At 26.2% G+C, this 18,862-nt stretch overlaps 4 protein-coding genes across 4 annotated transcripts; 1 reads left to right on the top strand and 3 right to left on the bottom strand.

The window, feature by feature from the left end:
- Positions 1-545: 545 nt before the first annotated feature.
- Positions 546-5,047, bottom strand: LOC127277439 (uncharacterized). The gene is made up of 2 exons (XM_051298551.1): positions 4,766-5,047; positions 546-2,397 (listed from the first exon to the last, which is right to left on the bottom strand). Exons 1-2 carry the CDS (start codon positions 4,856-4,858, stop codon positions 1,120-1,122), a joined length of 1,371 nt encoding a protein of 456 aa, XP_051154508.1. The 5' UTR covers positions 4,859-5,047; the 3' UTR covers positions 546-1,119.
- A 1,522-nt stretch (positions 5,048-6,569) lies between these two features.
- LOC127277433 (uncharacterized) lies at positions 6,570-8,607 on the top strand. The gene is made up of 3 exons (XM_051298539.1): positions 6,570-6,730; positions 6,848-7,580; positions 7,960-8,607. The coding sequence occupies exons 1-3, from the start codon at positions 6,638-6,640 to the stop codon at positions 8,433-8,435; spliced, it is 1,302 nt and encodes a 433-aa protein (XP_051154496.1). The 5' UTR covers positions 6,570-6,637; the 3' UTR covers positions 8,436-8,607.
- On the bottom strand, positions 8,598-11,816 carry LOC127277432 (uncharacterized). Its single transcript, XM_051298538.1, has 2 exons — positions 11,497-11,816; positions 8,598-10,414 (listed from the first exon to the last, which is right to left on the bottom strand). The coding sequence occupies exons 1-2, from the start codon at positions 11,590-11,592 to the stop codon at positions 9,074-9,076; spliced, it is 1,437 nt and encodes a 478-aa protein (XP_051154495.1). The 5' UTR covers positions 11,593-11,816; the 3' UTR covers positions 8,598-9,073.
- A 2,803-nt stretch (positions 11,817-14,619) lies between these two features.
- LOC127277565 (uncharacterized) lies at positions 14,620-17,828 on the bottom strand. The gene is made up of 3 exons (XM_051298788.1): positions 17,623-17,828; positions 16,667-17,075; positions 14,620-15,762 (listed from the first exon to the last, which is right to left on the bottom strand). The coding sequence occupies exons 1-3, from the start codon at positions 17,704-17,706 to the stop codon at positions 14,996-14,998; spliced, it is 1,260 nt and encodes a 419-aa protein (XP_051154745.1). The 5' UTR covers positions 17,707-17,828; the 3' UTR covers positions 14,620-14,995.
- Between the last annotated feature and the right edge of the window lie 1,034 nt (positions 17,829-18,862).

The raw sequence follows: 18,862 nt of genomic DNA, 5'->3' as shown, positions 1-18,862 counted from the left end.
ATATTTTTTTTAGGGGGGGGGGAGAAATATCAAATTTTATATATAAAAAAAATTACAAATATTAAGGCATTTCAAAACTTTTGACATAACCTCAAACTAAAAATTGGTTCTATCACAAAATAAAAATTGTAATTAAAATTAATTTTACTAAATTTGTAAAAATCCAGTTGTACAATTTTCAAAAAAAAAAAAAAAAAAATATTTTAAGCCAAAATTTGTTGTCGAATACCGAAAAAATAAAAAAAAATGATTGTTATTTAAAAATAAATATTGGCTTAAAATAAAAATAAAATGGTAAATAATTGTTATTTAAAAACAGATATAAAAATAATTTTTTTTAAAAAAAAATTGTACAAATGGATTTTTGTAAATTTATTAAAATTAACTTTTTATAATTTTATTTAGTGATTTATAAAACCAATCATTAGGTTTTGAGGTTATGTCAAAGGGGTTTTAAAAATTATTCTTAAAAAGTTGAATTTCAACTGGCGAAAGGGGGGAGAAGAGATTTTATTTTTCAGCAAATGACAAATAATCGTAACGCGTTTTGAGGTTAATATTAATTTTATTAATTTTTTTTACTCATTTTTTTACAATACTATTGTACTCCATATTACATTTATCCAACCCTGATATTAATTATTAGTTCTTGTTATACATTTACCCAACCCTGATGTTAATTGTTAGTCCTTATTGTTACATTTACCCAACCCTGATATTAATTATTAAGGTTAGTTTCCATTGTCCCCACTCGACATTTATCATAACTCTCGTCAACTACCGCACCCTGCTCTAGTAAAATTTTAGTAACTTTTAATTTTAACAATAAAGTCACTAAATTTTTACTAAAGCAGGGTGCATTAGTTGACGAGAATTATGACAAATGACGTGTGGGGACAATGGAAACGAATTAGTCCATATTGTTACATGTTACCCAACCCTGATGTGTTGTTTTAAAATATAATCTTACGTATATAGAGAAATAGCTGCTATTTCTGTATTTTCTAGGTTATGTAAGATTATATTTTACAAAAAACAAATCAGGGATAGGTAAACTTATGGTTTTCTACGTAAGACACATAAACGACGTAACATACTGTGGCCGTAACCTAGTAAGTTTTATGGACAACCTATACAAGTTCTAATATGACAATTATTAAAAATATCCAAAATTTCTTTATGCATTTTTTCATTTCTTGTATTATTCAAAGTATTATTTAAAAATATTATATAATTATTAAGAGCATTTCCATAACCATAAATTGATGGTATAAATTTTGGATAACTTTGTTCTAAAACAATACCATTATTAACTTTACGTTTTAAATATGGCGATTCATGTCTAAAATGTTCAACATTTCTTATTTCAATTTCACCATTTTTTTTAGTATATAAATTTAAACGAATATCATATCCCAAACTTCCTGCTAAACCCCTAAAACCAGGTTGTCCATTTTTACCATTTTTTCCATATTTTCCACGATGAAATTCCATTGGATATTCAGTTGTTAAATAACATGGTGTTTCGGTTAATGATATTAAAAATACACCACCTCCTTTTCCCCCATAACCACCAGCACCAGCATTTCCACCACGACCACCTAATGTTGGCCTATCACCAAGTATCAATTCGGAAATTCCCATTCCCAAATTTTGTTCATTAAATGGTGGTTCAATAATTTTTTTTAATATTGTCTCATAATCCTTTACAGTACCATCGGATGCAATAAGTTTTTTATCAAAATTAAATGTCGTACCATCCAATCCATTTAAACCATCGCCGCCATCTTGTCCCTTACCACCTTTACCTCCATTAACGTAAAATTTTATTACAAAATTTCTACTACTATTACACAAAGTATACAATAAATATTCATTTGTATCCATTGTACAAAGGGGAAATTTATTTAAATCCTCATTTATTATTGTACCATTATCATCAGATTGCCATAGAAAATATTTTGCTGAACCATAAAAATAACCACCATCTCCACCTTGAGCGCCTTCTTTACCATCAGCACCGTGCTTAGAATTTTTCTTTTGTCTCTTTTTACTATGTGGTTTTTTACCATTTTTGCCAGTTAATATAATTTTTCTTTCATTGCCATTTACAATCCATGTTGGCGCCGCTGCCACTAATGATACACTGACACCATGTGAATTATAATCTTGATCGAATATAATTTTTTCAGTTGCAAAAAGTTCAATAGCTGCAATTTCATTTTGACAATAATTTGCCTCAGGTATATCGCTAATACGTATTGTTGTTCCCTCAATTCTTAATCTACTTAGATAATATCCTCTTTTTATTGTTTCATCTCTTTCGAAAAATGAATCGAAAATTAGAGAACAATTTTTTTTAATCACACTATCATTGGATAAGGAAATTTGTCTTAACTGAAATTAAAGAAGAAATAATTTTTTTACTTATGTATCAATTTGGACAAATATATATATATATATATATATATATATATATATATATATATATTTATGTTCTATGGACTAGTTTAGAAAAAAGAAGTATGAACATGACTTTAGTTTTTACACCCCTCTCACTTTTTTGTCCTTTTCTATCTTACATGTTGTCATAGCAATACGTGCGTTAAAAAAAGGACAAAATTGTATAGGCATATCTAGTAATTAAAGCTTTGTTCACATTTTTATTCGCATTAAGCCATTTAGTTTAGTTGTTTTCTAGTACCTAAAGATTCGTTCATAGTTCTGTTTGCTAAATGCAAACATAACTATGAACAGACCTTTAGGTAATAGAAAGTAAAGGCCTAAGCACAATATAAACGTAATCGGAATCGCAAACGGAAGAATTAGTAATGGAGCATTTACACCTTTGGTAAAAAAAATTTTTTATTTTGATTTTCGGAAATGCAAAGATCTGATTGGTTGTCCATTATCAATCAGATTGTGAACAACCAATCAGGTTTGTGTATTTCGGAAAATTCAAAAATAAAAAATTTTTTTACCAAAGGTGTAAATGCTCCGTAAGAGAAAAACAACAATATATGACTATCCTTCTATAACTCAACTCGATCAGATGAACATTATTTCTGGACCGTGAAAATGCGTGAAAAGTCATTTTCACGGCGGGTATTTTTGAATTGTTTTATACAAAAAATGTTTTTTTAAGAAATATAATATTAAATAATTGTTTTAATATGTAAGAACACTTTAAAATAGTGATAGAGTGATGATTTCATTAAAAAATTTAGCAAATTTTGCTTTAAAACGTTTTCTGCTACAAGAAAGTGTAAAATGACGATGTTTGTGAAATGGTTTGTACAGTGCTTTTTCCTTGTTAGTGTCTCTCAGAGTTTTGTTTATGTTATGTCGGTTCTTTTTAACTTGTAATAAATAATGAGTGCTGAAAATAAATCGGTAAGTTGAAATGTTTATCAAATAAATTTAAATTCAACTAATTGTTTCGAATAACTGAAAGAAACATGTACACATGTACACTGTAGAAACCATTTCACAAACATCGTCATTTTACACTTTCTTGTAGCAGAAACGTTTTAAAGCAAAATTTGCTAAATTTTTCAATCATATCATCTTTTTATCACTATTTTAAAGTGTTCTTACATATTAAAACAATTATTTAATATTATATTTCTTAAAAAAAACATTTTTTGTTTAAAACAATTCAAAAATACCCGCCGTGAAAATGACTTTTCACGCATTTTCACGGTCCAGAAATAATGTTCATCTGATCGAAATTTGAGGTATATAAGCACCTTCAGGCCTTAACTGAAAGGATGCCATTGTCTCCACTCGCCTTTTGTCAAAATTCTCGTCAACTACCGCACCCTGCTCTAGTGAAAATTTATTGACTTTATTGTTAAAAGTAAAAGTTACTACAAAGTCACTAAATTTTTACAAGAGCAGGGTGCGGTAGCTGACGAGAATTTTGACAAATGGCGAGTGGGGACAATGGCTCCCTTTCAGTTACTTTCTAGTACCTAAAGGTCTGTTCATACTTATGTTTGCATTTAGCCGTGTTTAGTTTAGTTACTTTTTGGTACCTAAAGGTCCGTTCATAGTTATGTTTGCATTAGGCATTCAGTTTAGTCATTTTCTAGTTCTTAAAGCTCTGTTCATAGTTCTATTTGCATTTAGTCATTCAGTTTAGTTACTTTCGATTGGTTTCCACTGTCCCCACTCGCCATTTGTCATAATTATCGTCAACTACTGCACCCTACTCTAGTGAAAATTTAGTAACTTTATAGTAACTTTTAATTTGAACAATAAAGTCACTAAATTTTTATTAGAGCAGGCTGCGGTAGATGACGAGAATTATGACAAATGACGATTATGGTGAGTGGGGACAATGGAAACCAATCTTTCTATTGCTTAAAGGTCTGTTCATATGTCCTGCTTGCATTAGGAATTTAGTTTAGTTTAGGGGTTTAGTTACTTCCTAGTATCTAAAGGTTTGTTTATAGGTTATTATTATTATTATTATTATTATTATTATTATTAAGTTTATATTATTTTAGGGATTCAGTTTAATTACTTTCTAGTACCTAAAGGTTTGTTCATAGTTCTATTTGCGTTTAGCCAATCAGTTTCCTTATTTTTTAGTCCCTAAAAGTTTGTTCATAGGTCTCGCTTGTATTTGGAATTCAGATTAGTTACTTTCTAGTAAAAAAATTAAAAATAAATTTGAAAAAAACTAAACTTTAAGGTTAAATCACATGAAAAATAAAAAAAAAATGGTAACAAATAAAAAAAAAGTTCAAATTTGACTTACCGAACGTTTTAAGAATAATTCTCGTTCATACGAATTACACGATGAAAATATAAATAATATTAAGAGAATAAATTTAATATTTATCAAATTCATTATTCCTCTAAGCAATTTAGTTAATTATTTAATATAATTAATTCATTAATGAATTTATATTAATTAATATAATTAAAGGAATTGTAAATAAATTTTTTTTTTTAATTACACAAAAAAGTGTACCCCCTGAATTTTTTCAATATAATACAAAAAATAATTGACTATATAGCACTTTTTATTATATAAAATTGATTGCAATGCAAATTTTTTTTTTCCTTTATTTTGTAAATGTAATTTAATTAATAGTTCAAGTGTTTTTATTATTTATATTCATATTATAAAAATTAAAAACTCTGTCGAAACTTATATCAAGGTTAGTCACTGATAATTTTAATTTATTTATAATCCCACGTGCGTTTTTGAAAAAAAAACTTATTTTTATTAATTTATAAACTTATCGTTAAATAAATAATTGTAAATTATTCAATTTCATTTCTATAAATTTAGATCAATAATTATTTATCAAAAAAAGGAAGATAAGAGTAAAATATTTATTTTATAAATGTTAGAATAAATTTTACATTTATCAGAATATATTATTTGATATTATAATTCAATTAATTACTTAAATTACTGAATTAAATTAAATATAAAAATATATTAAATAATTTATAAAATAATATAAATTTAAAAATTTTTTTATATATTTTTACATTTTTTTTTTCTTTATTTGTACCAAAGAATTTTTTTTTTAAGTAGGTATCTATTTAAAATAATTTATTAAAGGTAAATATTTTAATTTGGTGTAAAAATTTTATTAGAAAAAAAAAATATTTATTTAATTCAAATAAAAATTATTATTGGTTCAAGTAAATAAATACTATAAATTAAAATCTTATAAAATATATTTTAATTAATTAAAAAAGGCGTTGACACGATCAAAATTCTCCGTCCGTGTAATAAATACAGACCCCGGTTTAATTGTTTTTGTTTTTTATTAGAATTTTTCACGTGTATTTAAAAAAAAATGTTAATGTTTGTTAATTTTCATATTTTGTTTCTTTAAGTCTGAAAAATGCGTAATACGCTTTCTCATTGGCTGATTATTTGTCTAAATTTATTTTATTGATTTCCAGAACTATAATTATTCAATACTAGTTTTTTATTTAACCTTATCTTAAAGGCTGTGTCCACAATAGACTTTTTATATTAACATAATATTTAATAATTAATAATTATTAATTAATAAATTGAATTATAATAAATTAATTGAAATACACTCAATGTAAGGTAAAATTTAAATTTATAAAAATTTCATAAATTAAAATTTTTAAGGCTGTGTAGGTACTTTTCAAATTGAATTTAAAAAAAAAAACTTAATGAATAAGTCATTTATTCTTCTTCAAATGTTTGCATTTAATTAAACGAATATATAAAATTTAATACTAATAATAATAATAATATTAATAAACTAATTCAATATTTGTTTAAGTATATTTAAAAAAAATTTAATAACTAAATGTGCATTTTGAAATATTAAATAAATAAATGATGTATAAATTTAAAAAAAAAAAATTGAGAAACATAAATTTAAACATTTGATAATTTAAACAATGATAAATTTATCTTTAATATAAAATATATGTATATTTATTCATTATTTTCATGATGATTATTAACTTTATCTATACCAGAATTTGTTAAAATTTTGGAAATAAAATAAAAAACTTTTCGTAATTTTATTTAGTGTAGGGAATCTGCATTAATTAGTATAGCAAATTTTTTTAACTATATTATAAGAATATAATAAGAAAAAGAAAGAACCAATAAAATTTCAAAATGAAAAATTTAAATATTTTCTTGTTAATTTTTACAATTTTAATGGTGAATTATTGTAAATCGACAAATTCATTTATACGTAGACAAATTTTGGTGAGTTACTATTAATTATTTTAGTATTTAATTGTTAATATTTTATAACTTTTAATTAATTAAAATTACAATTATAATAATTATTAAGTAATAATAAAGGAAAATTTTTTCTATTAGGCAAATTACAAAAATAATAATGAAATTTTAAATGATCCTGTGGAGATAAAATGTGAATATTTAAATAATATAAAAACAAATAATAGTATAATTGAAACAAAATATAAATTAAAAATTATTGGCAAAATTGTTTATTTAAAAAATGTACCATTTAAAAATCATTGTAATGGAAGTATTGTTATTGTGGAAATTTTTGCAACTGAAAAAATTATAATTGATAGAAATTTTAATGCAAAAGGTAAAAATATGGTATTTATACTTGCCGCGCCAATATGGTATGTAAAGGGGAGAAAAGTTATAAATTTAAATGGATATAATGGAAAAAAACGTAGAAAATCAATGGCAAATAATGGTAATTATTTAAAAAATATTAATGGAAAACATGGAAAAGAGGGATTTCCAGGTGGACCTGGTGGGCAATTTCATGGTATTGCTGGTTATATTATTAATCAAAATAATCTTATTATTAATTTTAATGGTGGTAATGGTAGTAATGGACAAATTGGTGGCAATGGTGGTAAAGGAAAAAATGGCACAGAATTTCATTTTAATGTGAAAAAAATTCATAACAATGGTTATGTACCAGGATTTAAAGTTGTTGTCGATAGTATTGAAAAAGTATTTGTCAATGGTGATTTATTTTATTATATCCTAGAGGATGTTATTGGTAAAGAAGCAAGTAATGGTGGTAATGGTGGTAATGGTGGACCTGGTGGTGAAGGTGGTTTACCAGGTAAAATTTACATGTTAGACTTTAAAGGCCTGAGCAGAATAGAAATGTAACCGCAAACGCAACCGGAATAATGAGTTAGAGAAGGACAAATAATATGTCTTTCCTTCTCTAACTCATTCTTCCGGTTGCGTTTGCTGTTACGTTGCTATTCTGCTCAAGCCTTAAAGAAAGTGATTCAAGAAGCAAAGAATTATAGGTTATGTTTATGATACTTTTAGGGTCAATTAGAATGTTCAAACGCAGCCTAAGCTTCGCTATTGTAAATTGGCCCTAAAACTATCATAAACATAACCTATAATTCCTTGCTTCTTAGATCACTTTCTTTAGTCTCATAAAAACAAAAAGAAATTTTAACTAAAATAGAAATTTTCAATTACAGGTCATTATTTTTTGTATAATTTAAATAATTCTACATGTAATAGTAGAGATGTATTAAGATTTATTGACACTGAAAATGGCAAAAATGGTGTAGATGGTGTTTATGGTTTTGGTGGTTATGGTGGTGAGAGTGGTAGACCTGGAAAAAATGTTTCTCTATTGTTACGTATTAATTATAAAAAAAAAATTGAAATTCTAAGAAACATAACATTTGAACATGATCAATTTTTAACTAAAGGTCACAATGGAATTAGTGGACAAAATATTAATAGAAAATTAAAACCAAAGAAACTTCATCCATTGCAAATATTTGATACTACGGAATATTTATATAAAAATTTTCTTAGATCACACATTGAAAAATTTAACGCTAACAGTAGAATTGATCCATGGACACGGCAATTGCAACAAATATTATTGAATTGTCCTTATTATCGACGAAAACAAAATTCAACTCAAATGTTCAATATAAATTAATTTTATATTATTTATTTAATTTATATTTTTTAGGGTCAAAAATAGAAAGAAACTACTACTATTTAAAGTTTAGTTAATTAATTATAATTTTTATGTCCTATTTGCAAAATGATTAGTTTTAATAATTTTTATTATCTCATTTTATAAATAAAGAGGGAATGATAATAATTTATTTAAATTTTTATTAATTAACAATGTGAATACATATGTAAATGGTTTTTTTTGGCTTCCAATCAGTAACACAAGTTTTCTGTCTCACTCACACTCGTACGTTGTCATGGTAACCTGCAGGTAGGCAGGCAGCCAAAAAGGTGTGAAAGTGCCTTTAGCTTTTACATGAGAGAGAAAAGGATAGAATTATCTTTTGTCCTTTCCTCTCTCATGTAAAAGCTTAAGATTTACGATTAGAGATTTCATTCTGCTTAGGCCTTTTAGGAATTCGTTTTTTATTGATTAATATTCTGTTAATAAGAAATTTACTGAATTTATTTTGACAATTATGAATAAAGATCGAAAATTTTTAGGTTAGGTTGTCATATTTTACACAATAATTTAGAAATTGTCCATAATTGAGCTACTTAAATAAATATGTGAATGTGGATTCACTTCAGCTTCTAACCGATTCAAAACAAATGTTTTTATTGATCGGGTACATAACTATAATAGTCAAATATTGTAATAATATCGGTATACATTCTTCCCTTCAGTGTTGATCTTTCAGCGTATTGCATACAAAATTTTTGATATTCTACAATTGCATCAGAAAATGAATAAAAGACGGGCATCGTTTTTAATTGTTGAATAGTTCGTGGTGTAAAATTATCATTTTGAATACTATTCATTGTAAATGGATTTTCATGGGGATAATATTCAATATTTCTTAATTCAATTGTTTTATTTTTTGTATAATAAATACTTAATTGAATATCTCTACCCCAATATTCAGCAAAACTTCCTAATCCTGGTCTACCATTTTTACCCATTTGTCCTTCATTTCCATAAATAATTCTTAGATTATTAGCTGGTCGTTCATTAAAATATACTGCCTCAAGAGCAAATACTTGTATAATGAGAACACCACCTGGTTTACCACCATAACCACCGGGACCAGCATAACCACCACGACCACCATCTTTTGGCATTGTACCAAGAATAACTTCAGACACTCCCTGACCTAAATGGCTTTCATCTTTCGGTGGTTCAACTTTTTGCTCTAACATTATATCAAAACCATGTACAAATCCATTGGGTTCTATTAATTGTTTATCTAAATTAAATGTTGTACCATCTTCTCCTCTATCACCATCACCACCATCTTGTCCATTACCACCATCACCTCCATTTACATAAACTGTTAGTACATAATTATGTTCAGGTGGATTAATTGTTGGATTAACTCCACCGGTTTTAAAAAGTTTTTCACGTTCTATACTATGTGGACAATGAAAATATTGAACAAAATCATTTCCTTTATAATAACAAAGTGGATTACTTTTATCTTCAGCATTCAGTGCTTCACCTTTTTCATTCTCCCAACTAATGATCACTAATGAACCATAGAGAAAACCACCATTTCTACCGGGTTCACCCTCTTTACCATCGGCTCCATTAATTGTGTTATTTGCTTTTTTTGGCCTTCCACGTCCATATCCTTTTCGACCATTCAGAATTATTTTTCGATTTTCACCAATTACAGTCCAAAACATTGCTCCAATTACAAGTGTTTGATCTCGACCATTAGAATTATAATCCATATCGAATATCATTTCTTCTTTTGCGAACATTTCTATAATCATTATTCGTCCTACACAATAATCACTCTTTGGTATATCACTTATACGTATATTATCACCTTTCATTGTTAATTTACTCAGGTAATATCCTCTTTTTATTGATAATCTTCTCTGTTCTTTAGTATCAAAAAGAATACTACATTCCAGTTCTACATTATTTGAATTTATTTCTCGCTTTTGTCTCATCTGAAAGTGAAGAAAAAAAAATTTTGTTTTGTACTTATTTTGTTTTATATAATTTTGCTCTAAGCATAATAGGTGGGGACAATGGAAACCAACCGAAAGTAACTAAATAAATAAACTGAATGCCTAATGCAAACAAACCTATGAACAGAACTTTAGGTACTAGAAAGTATCTGGAAAGATGCCATTGTCCCCACTCGACATTTGTCAAAATTCACGTCAACTACCGCACCCTGCTCTTGTAAAAATTTAGTGACTTTGTAGTAACTTTTACTTTTAACAATAAAGTCACTAAATTTTCACTAAAGCAGGGTGCGGTAGATGACACGAATTATGACAAATTTCAAGTGGGGACAATAGAAACCAACCTTTCTAGTGTCTAAAGGTCTATTCATAGGTCATGCTGCTTGCATTAGGAAATCAGTTTAGTTACTTTCTAGTATCTTAAGGTCTGTTCATAGGTTTGTTTTCATTAAGCATTTAGTTTAGTTACTTTCTAGTACCTAAAAGTCTGTTCATAGTTCTATTTGCATTTAGTCTTTTAGTTTAGTTTTTTTCTAATGCCTACAGGTCTGTTCATAGTTCTGTTCGATAAATTCAAATATAACTATGAACAGACCTTTAGGTACTAGAAAGTAACTGAAGGGATGCCATTTTCCCCACTCTCCAATTATCATATTTCTTATTAACTACCTCACCCTGCTCTAGTGAAAATTTATTGACTTGTTAGTTAAAATTAAAAGTTACTACAAAGTCACTAAATTTTTACTAGAGCAGGGTGCGGTAGTTGATGAGAATTATGATAAATGGCGAGCGTGAACAATGGTAACCTTCAAATTAGTTACTTTATAGTTAAAAATAAAAGTTACTATAACGTCACTAAATTTTCACTAAAGTAGGGCGCTGTAGCACATCGTTCCTATTATATAGTAACATACAAGAGTAAGAGAGACAGTATATTTGAATTCCTTAGGCTTTGTTCACAATGGAAAAATAGAATATGATATAATAAAAAAAATAATAAATAAATATAATAATAATAAAGTAGAATATAATAAAAAAAGGGAAATACTGATATTACTTACCCATTTTTTTGATAATAATTCTTCATTATTCGACACACAATAAGAAAATAATGATATCAATACTAAAAGTATAAAATGTATGCAAAAGAAATTCATCTTTCTTTCTTTTTTTTTAATTATAAAATTTTCAATTTACTTTAAATTTAAAGAAACTAAAAATTTCTTTGTTTTAATAAAACACAATTAGCCGCTATTTGAATGTTTAATAAAATTATTTTTTTTAAATAATGAAAATTAAATGCAAAAATATTTACACATTTGTTAAATGGGAACAATATGACTAGTGCATTGTAGAAATTTTTTTATTAAAAAAATGTTATATAATGCCTTATAAATTTTTTTCTCCTATTAATATATGCTGAGAAACTTAATTGTTTTTCTTATGTTTGAACATATGAAAAGTTTACACAAAGATAACTATTAGACATATGCTACTATACTTCATATAGGTATAAATATTTTAATTACATTTTTTTCTAATAAAGTAAAAATTATTTTACAACTGTTTAATATTTGAATTTTTTTTTTATCTCTCTGTGGCACACAAATTTTCATGAAAAATAAGGTCACCTTTAAATACCAAATATTTATTCAAGTGTTTTACTTAAAATTCTATATTTTATATAATATTTTTTGAAATATTTTTTTTCTAATGCAAAATTTTTTAAAATAATTTACATTTTTTTTGATTAATTTGTAAATAATTTTGGGTTAAACAAAAAATGACAACAATTTAAAAAAAATTTTACATGATTTTACAATTTTCGTCTAAGAAGCATTTTTTAAAAATTATTAACAATTATAATTAATTATTTCAATTAAATTAAATGTAAATTAACAGAAAATTATTTTCATTAATTTTGTCGATTTATTGTTTATTTTTGATATTTATTTTAATTAACCACTTTTTTAATTCGTTAGATTTATATTAAATAATAAAATGAAAATTAAAAATTATTTTATGTTTATAAAAAAATAATAAATTAATACCTATATTTAAATTTTTTTTTTAACTTTTGAAATTAATAAAGAGAAGAATTATTTATTTACTATTATACAAATATTTTTATAAATATAAAAAATAAAAATATGGTTTATTTTTTTTCAGGAAAAAGATTCGACTTCTGCTTTTATTGCGAGGTAAAGATGCTTCTACAACAACTTTTTTCCGTTCTAACCTCTAAAAAAAAATGCTACACTTGATTTCGGGACTGCTTGAATTTTCTTAAAACCGCGTTCGTTCGACATTAAAAAAAAAGTTATTTTTAACGTAATTTCGTTATTTAAAATAGTTTTTTCAGGAGTGTTCGAAATCCTTAAAACCGCGAGTGAGTATTTTTTTTTGGTGCCAATTTTGGAAAACACCGTTCGAGTGCAGCTCTGGGATGGAGATCGGGTATTGGCGAATGGAGTCCACGGTAAGATTTTTATTCAAGTTTCATAATATTGATAATAATTAAAAATTAATTAGATTTTAATTTTAATTACTTAAAAATTCATTCTAACAATTATAATTATTTTCAAAATTGAAATAAGCAAAAAAAAAAAATTATAAATAATTAATGGTTGTTGTACTTAAGGTGTTTATACAAAAAAAAATTGTAAAAGCACCATAATAAATTTCACGGTAAACGATAATTGGGTATTAACTCTAATTTTTAATTATTAGGCTGTGTTTACAATGGATCTTGTTTATTAATATAATACATGTTTTGTATTAATATATGTAGCAATACAATTTATCTAGGTAAATAATTTAACTACAATTTTTTTAAAAATTAAATGTAAAATGTATTTTACATCTGTTTTATATTTGAATTGTTTATCTTTACAAAATTTCCACTGAAATGTAAGTCACCTTCAAATAGCCAATATTTGTCCACGTGTTACCTAAAATTCTACTTTTTTAATTTATTTATAATGTTTTTTTACTTTAAAATATTTTTTTCTTAAGGGGAGGTTCCACTGGTTTTGATTTTTTTTTCAAAGATTTTTTTTCTACAGTAAAGAAAATATTTGTTATTTAAAATTTTTTTATCTCAAAATACATGTCTTATAAGATAATCGAAAATTATTATTTTTTTTTTCAAAATGGCGTCTTAGAAAATGGCTGCCAAAAGTGGTCCTCTCTAAAAGTGGTTCACACTTTTTCTCTGGAACGGATAATCTAAAATGAAAAAAGTAAATAGTTTCTTAATCTGTACCATTTTGGCTATCGTGTTGACTAGAATCAAAATTTTTTATTAAAAAATAATCGAATGACAGACTTTTGAATTTTTTTACCATAATTTTGCAACTTAAATTGTTTATAACTTTTTAAAAATAATAATGAATTTTCAAAATCCTAGTCCACACGAAAACTCCACATTCAAGGAACATGCTGTCCAAAAATCAAGTTAATTGGTTAAATATTGTTAAAATGAGAGTGTGAACCAGTTGAAAATATGTGGTTTCGAGAATAATGCGTTTAAAGTTTTTATATAATTTTGGATAATATTTTTCAAGTTGACAAAAACTCAATGAATTCACTTGAATTTTGTTACTCGGGGGTTTTCGGGGTCGCTGATAACGAATTTGATGTTACTTTTTAAAAATTCAAAATGTCGAATCCAATATGGCGGACGAGTTTTACAAAAATTTTTCATTCTTGAAAACTGACTTCAGATTCGTAATCAGCGACCCCAGAAACCCCTAGATACCATGATTCAGATTAATTCGACAATTTTTAAAAACATTTGTTTGCCATATTGGATCCGCCATTTTGAATTATTTAAATCGGTCTTCAGATTCGCAATCAGCAACCCCAAAAACCCCCGAGTAACAAGTTTCAAGCCAGTTTGCCCATTTTTTGAATTTTTTGAATTTATCCGCCATATTGGAACCCCCAAATAAAAATTTTCCATCGTAATTGGGCACTTTAAACTTTTTTTAAAAACATTTTAACGCCATATTGGATCCGCCATTTTGTAATTTCATAGACGCGGTAGCTTATTTTAAAAAGAAACTCTTCATGATAGTTTTGCAAAAAGATGCATTAAAATCTGTTAACATTTGCCGCTTCGATAGAATTTCAATTTTGAGGTTTAGAATTATTTTTTTTTGTAATAAATATATATATATAAGTTAAATTAAAAATTTTTTATTATCTACATACAAAGTAAAAAATTATTTTGGACATACAATTACAAATGCAAATTTATTTAACTAATTAAAAACTTAAACTAATAATAATGATGTATTATATTATTGACACGAATTTAAAATATGTGAGGCACTCTGAATAAAGAGATCTAAGAAGCAAAAAAAAGATATAGGTTATGTTTATGATAGTTTTAGGGCCAATTGCACAGTGCTCAAACGCAGCCTAAGCTTTACGAACATTGTTCGCAATTGTAAATTGACCCTAAAACTATCATAAACATAACCTATAATTTTTTGCTTCTTAGCTATCATGTATCAAATGGGCGTGTCAAATATTTTTAATATATTAAATAAAAAATTACTGAATCAGTGACAACATGCACGTAACGTTATTTACCACTCTATTAACTTTCGGTACAACATTTTTTGCAGTTTCCTTATCTAAAAATACATTTCCATTAACCTTCAAAAAATCATGATAACGAGCTAGTGAATGTAAGAAGCTTTGCCACTGTGGATGTTCCGGTTGTTTCCTTTCGTTTTCACTTGATTTACCATTTAATCCATTGTGTCCATTTAAAAGTTCCTCTTGTTCATGATTTTCGGTGTATTTAATTATTACTTCATCTTCATTACCAAAATAAAGATCTAAAATAATATCAGTTGCAGAATAACCAGCTAGACCACCCTTTCCACCTTGTCCATCGTGGCCATTTCTTCCCGAATGAACTTCTTTGAAAATAACATTTTTTTTACAATCTGAATTTTCCAAATTGAGAAAACCATAAATACCCGGTAGTCCACCTTGTCCTCCAATACCACCATTTCCACCATTACCGCCATTAGTACCTTTTTTTCCAAGTACAACTACTTGAATTCCTTTACCCAACTCCGGTTGATATAGCGGTGGATTTATTTCTCGTCTTAGAATTGTATCAAAACCATCGATATCGCCATTGCGTTTAATTTTTTCCTTTGATAAATCAAATGTCGTTCCAGTTACACCGTCAACTCCATTGCCGCCATTTTGTCCACGACCTCCATCTCCTCCTTGAAGTCGTATTTCAAGATTTTCAAAGTTCTCTGTTCGTAGAACAATTCCATGGAAATGTCCACCAGGAAAACCTGAAAATTATTTTTAAATTTTTCATTGACTTGACATTTGTCATAATTCTTGTCAACTACCGCACCCTGTTCTTGTAAAAATTGCTAATGGGGACAAAATAGAAACCAACCTAATTGTAAACACAGCCTTAATTTCTATCAATTAAAGGTTTGTTCACACTTTCATTCGCATTAAGTTATTTAGTTTAGTTACTTCCCTAGTTCCCAAAGGTTTGTTCATAGTTCTGTTCGCTAAATGCAAATATAACTATGTACAGACCTTTAGGTACTAGAAAGTAACTAACCTGAACGGCTAAATGTAAATAGAACTATGAACAGGCCTTTAGTTACTAAAAAGTAGCTAAACTGAGTGCTAAATGCAAGCGGGACTTATGAACAGACCTTTAGGCACTAGAAAGGTTGATTTCCATTGTCCCCACTCGCCATTTGTCATAATTCTCGTCATCTACCGCACCCTGCTCTATTGAAAATTTAGTAACTTTATTGTTAAAATTAAAAGTTACTATAAAATTACTAAATTTTCCACTAGATCAGAGTGCGGTAGTTGACGATAATTATGACAAATGGCGAGTGAGGACAATGAAAACCAACCTATTTTGAATAGTCGTGACGCTTCTATAATAATTTTATTAGTTTATGGTGTATATGGAATGTGGCCATTGTCCCTATTTGTCATAATTCTCTTCAACTATCGCACCCTGCGAAAATTTAGTAACTTTATATAATTAAAATTAAAAGTTACTATAAAGTCACAAAATTTTCGCAGGGTGCGGTAGTTGACGAGAATTATGACAAATGGGAACAATGGCAACATTCCGTATACACAATAAACTAATAAAATTACTATAGAAGCGTCATTTCGGAAGGGCATGCATTTTTAGAATGTATATGAATCGAGCTTTACCTGGATTTCCAGCTTTGCCATTTTCACCTTCAAGATTACCATCACGACGACCATTATTTGCAGTATGTCTCTCATGGGCATTAGCATCGCGTCCTCTTAAATTAATTAATCGTTTGCCACTAATTTCCCAATATGGTGCAGCAACAACAAATGTTATATCCTCACCCAATGCATCATAATCTTTATCAATGATAATTTTATCAGTTGCAAAAAGTTCAATGACAACAATGTCACCTGGACAATATGATGAATCAGGTATATCGCTAAAACGAACAACTGGACCAAAAATGTGTAATTTATATAAAAATGACTTTCTTTTTATACTCTCTTGAACAAGTAATTCATGATTTTCAACTAGTGTACATGTTATTGTACCATTTCTCGTTGTTATCATCTCTTCAATATTGTCCTGAAATTTGTTATTGAAATTTCGTTATGCTATTTAAGATTTGGGAACGTAAAGCGTGAGTTAGAAAAAGAACATAGATGTATATTTGTCCTTTTTTATCCCACACGACTTTCGCGAAACTATTGTGCATTGGCCATTATATACGCCATGAATTAATAAAATTATTATAGAAGTGTAACGACTTTTCAAAATGCCGTCAAAGTACATCTTGGGTATATTAGGTTGGTTTCCATTGTCCCCACTCGCACCCTACTCTAGTGAATATTTAGTAACTTTTAATTTTAACAATAAAGTTACTAAATCTTAAATAGAGCAGGGTGACGAGAATTATGAAAAATGTCGAGTGGGGACAATGGAAACCAACCATTATTAGATTTAGGAAGTTTCGTTGTTTTCAACTATAAAGGTGAATTCACACTAAAACGTCGAGTTTTATAACTAGACTAGTTACACTGTAACATGTGAATTCGCCTTTAGAATAATATTAAGCAAATTGTTTTATCAATTAAAATAAAATTTCTCATTAAATTAAAAAAAAAATACTTACAATACTAAGAGAAGCTGTTGTTTGACTAAAAATGCACGAAAAAATTGCAATCAAACAAAAATATAACTTTAAATTTCCCGCCATTGTAGTGGGAAGGTTTGAAAATATTTTAATTTTTAAATTTTATTTTTTGAGAATTTTAATTGTCAGCAGTGTTTATGCAATGTATAAAAAAAATGTTACTACAACTACTTATGAAGAGAAACAATTTTTTTTTCTATATTTATACAGCATTGAATAAATTATAATATTAATATTTAATAGGATATTTCAAAATTATAAATATTTAATTTTGTGAATAAACCCGAATACCACATTTTTTTTATTCCTATTGGATATTTGTTTTCCCTCACCCATTATATTATTCTAAATTATTGTAGAACTAATTTAAATACTAAGAAATTGTGTCACATCTGTTTAAATAATTTATGGTTATTAATATAGTTTAAATGTTTTTGCAGACGTTTCCAAAACTATTTAATATATTTTTTTAACCTACAATTAAAAATTTTATACATTATTTTTTTTTTAAATCTATAGTTTAGAAATTAATTTTTATTTAATTAAATTTTAAATTAAAAAAAAAAAAAAATTTAATTAAAATTTAAATTGATTCTTAAATGAAAATTATTATTTAATTTAAAATTAATTCTCATAACTAAAAATTAATGTTTAATTTAAAATTGATTATGAATTAAAAAATAATTTTTAATTTAAAATTATATTTATTTGTCCCCCTTTTGGAAAATAAATTTTTTTAAAAATATTTTAAAAAGTAAAAAATTGAATTAAATATAATTAAATAATTACTTTGTTTTAAAAAAAGACAATAATTTATTTTAAAGATATAATAAAAAAAAGTATATTTTTTTTATCATTATTATAAATTGGAATCTTTAAATTATTTTTTCAAGATAATAAAATATAAGAATTAAACTATTTGAAACCTTGAGAATTTATTGTCTGAATAAATAAAGCTGCTTTTGAATGTATGTATAAATATAAAAAAAAAATTTATAAATTGTCTCTCATTAAATAATTGAATTATCATTAAAGAAAAAAAAATTAGAATTTAAAATTTAGTTTAAAATAAATTTAAAAATAAAACTAAAAAATAACTATATATAATAAAAAATGAGATAAAAAAATAACTTTAAAAAAAATTTAATGAAAAACAGTAAAATTAAAATTAATTATATTCTAAAAATAATGCGTAGGATAAAATAGATGATTAAAATTT

Source organism: Leptopilina boulardi, unplaced genomic scaffold (assembly GCF_019393585.1).
Source record: "Leptopilina boulardi isolate dan_hultmark-lab unplaced genomic scaffold, ZJU_Lbou_2.1 LbouV2_169, whole genome shotgun sequence".
NCBI classification, from domain to species: Eukaryota; Metazoa; Arthropoda; class Insecta; order Hymenoptera; family Figitidae; genus Leptopilina; species Leptopilina boulardi.
Note: the sequence above shows the minus strand (reverse complement) of the source record. Positions and strands in the feature narration are given on the sequence as shown.

Excerpts from the sequence above, each read along its gene's own strand:
- LOC127277439 (XM_051298551.1), bottom strand. The coding sequence starts at position 4,858 with ATGAATTTGATAAATATTAAATTTATTCTCTTAATATTATTTATATTT. Across the intron at positions 2,398-4,765 it reads AATTATTCTTAAAACGTTCG|TTAAGACAAATTTCCTTATC; the intron begins GTAAGTCAAATT and ends CTTTAATTTCAG.
- LOC127277433 (XM_051298539.1), top strand. The coding sequence starts at position 6,638 with ATGAAAAATTTAAATATTTTCTTGTTAATTTTTACAATTTTAATGGTG. Across the intron at positions 6,731-6,847 it reads TTATACGTAGACAAATTTTG|GCAAATTACAAAAATAATAA; the intron begins GTGAGTTACTAT and ends TTTTTCTATTAG. Across the intron at positions 7,581-7,959 it reads TGGTGAAGGTGGTTTACCAG|GTCATTATTTTTTGTATAAT; the intron begins GTAAAATTTACA and ends TTTCAATTACAG.
- LOC127277432 (XM_051298538.1), bottom strand. The coding sequence starts at position 11,592 with ATGAATTTCTTTTGCATACATTTTATACTTTTAGTATTGATATCATTA. Across the intron at positions 10,415-11,496 it reads AATTATTATCAAAAAAATGG|ATGAGACAAAAGCGAGAAAT; the intron begins GTAAGTAATATC and ends CTTCACTTTCAG.
- LOC127277565 (XM_051298788.1), bottom strand. The coding sequence starts at position 17,706 with ATGGCGGGAAATTTAAAGTTATATTTTTGTTTGATTGCAATTTTTTCG. Across the intron at positions 17,076-17,622 it reads CAACAGCTTCTCTTAGTATT|GACAATATTGAAGAGATGAT; the intron begins GTAAGTATTTTT and ends AACAAATTTCAG. Across the intron at positions 15,763-16,666 it reads TGGCAAAGCTGGAAATCCAG|GTTTTCCTGGTGGACATTTC; the intron begins GTAAAGCTCGAT and ends AATAATTTTCAG.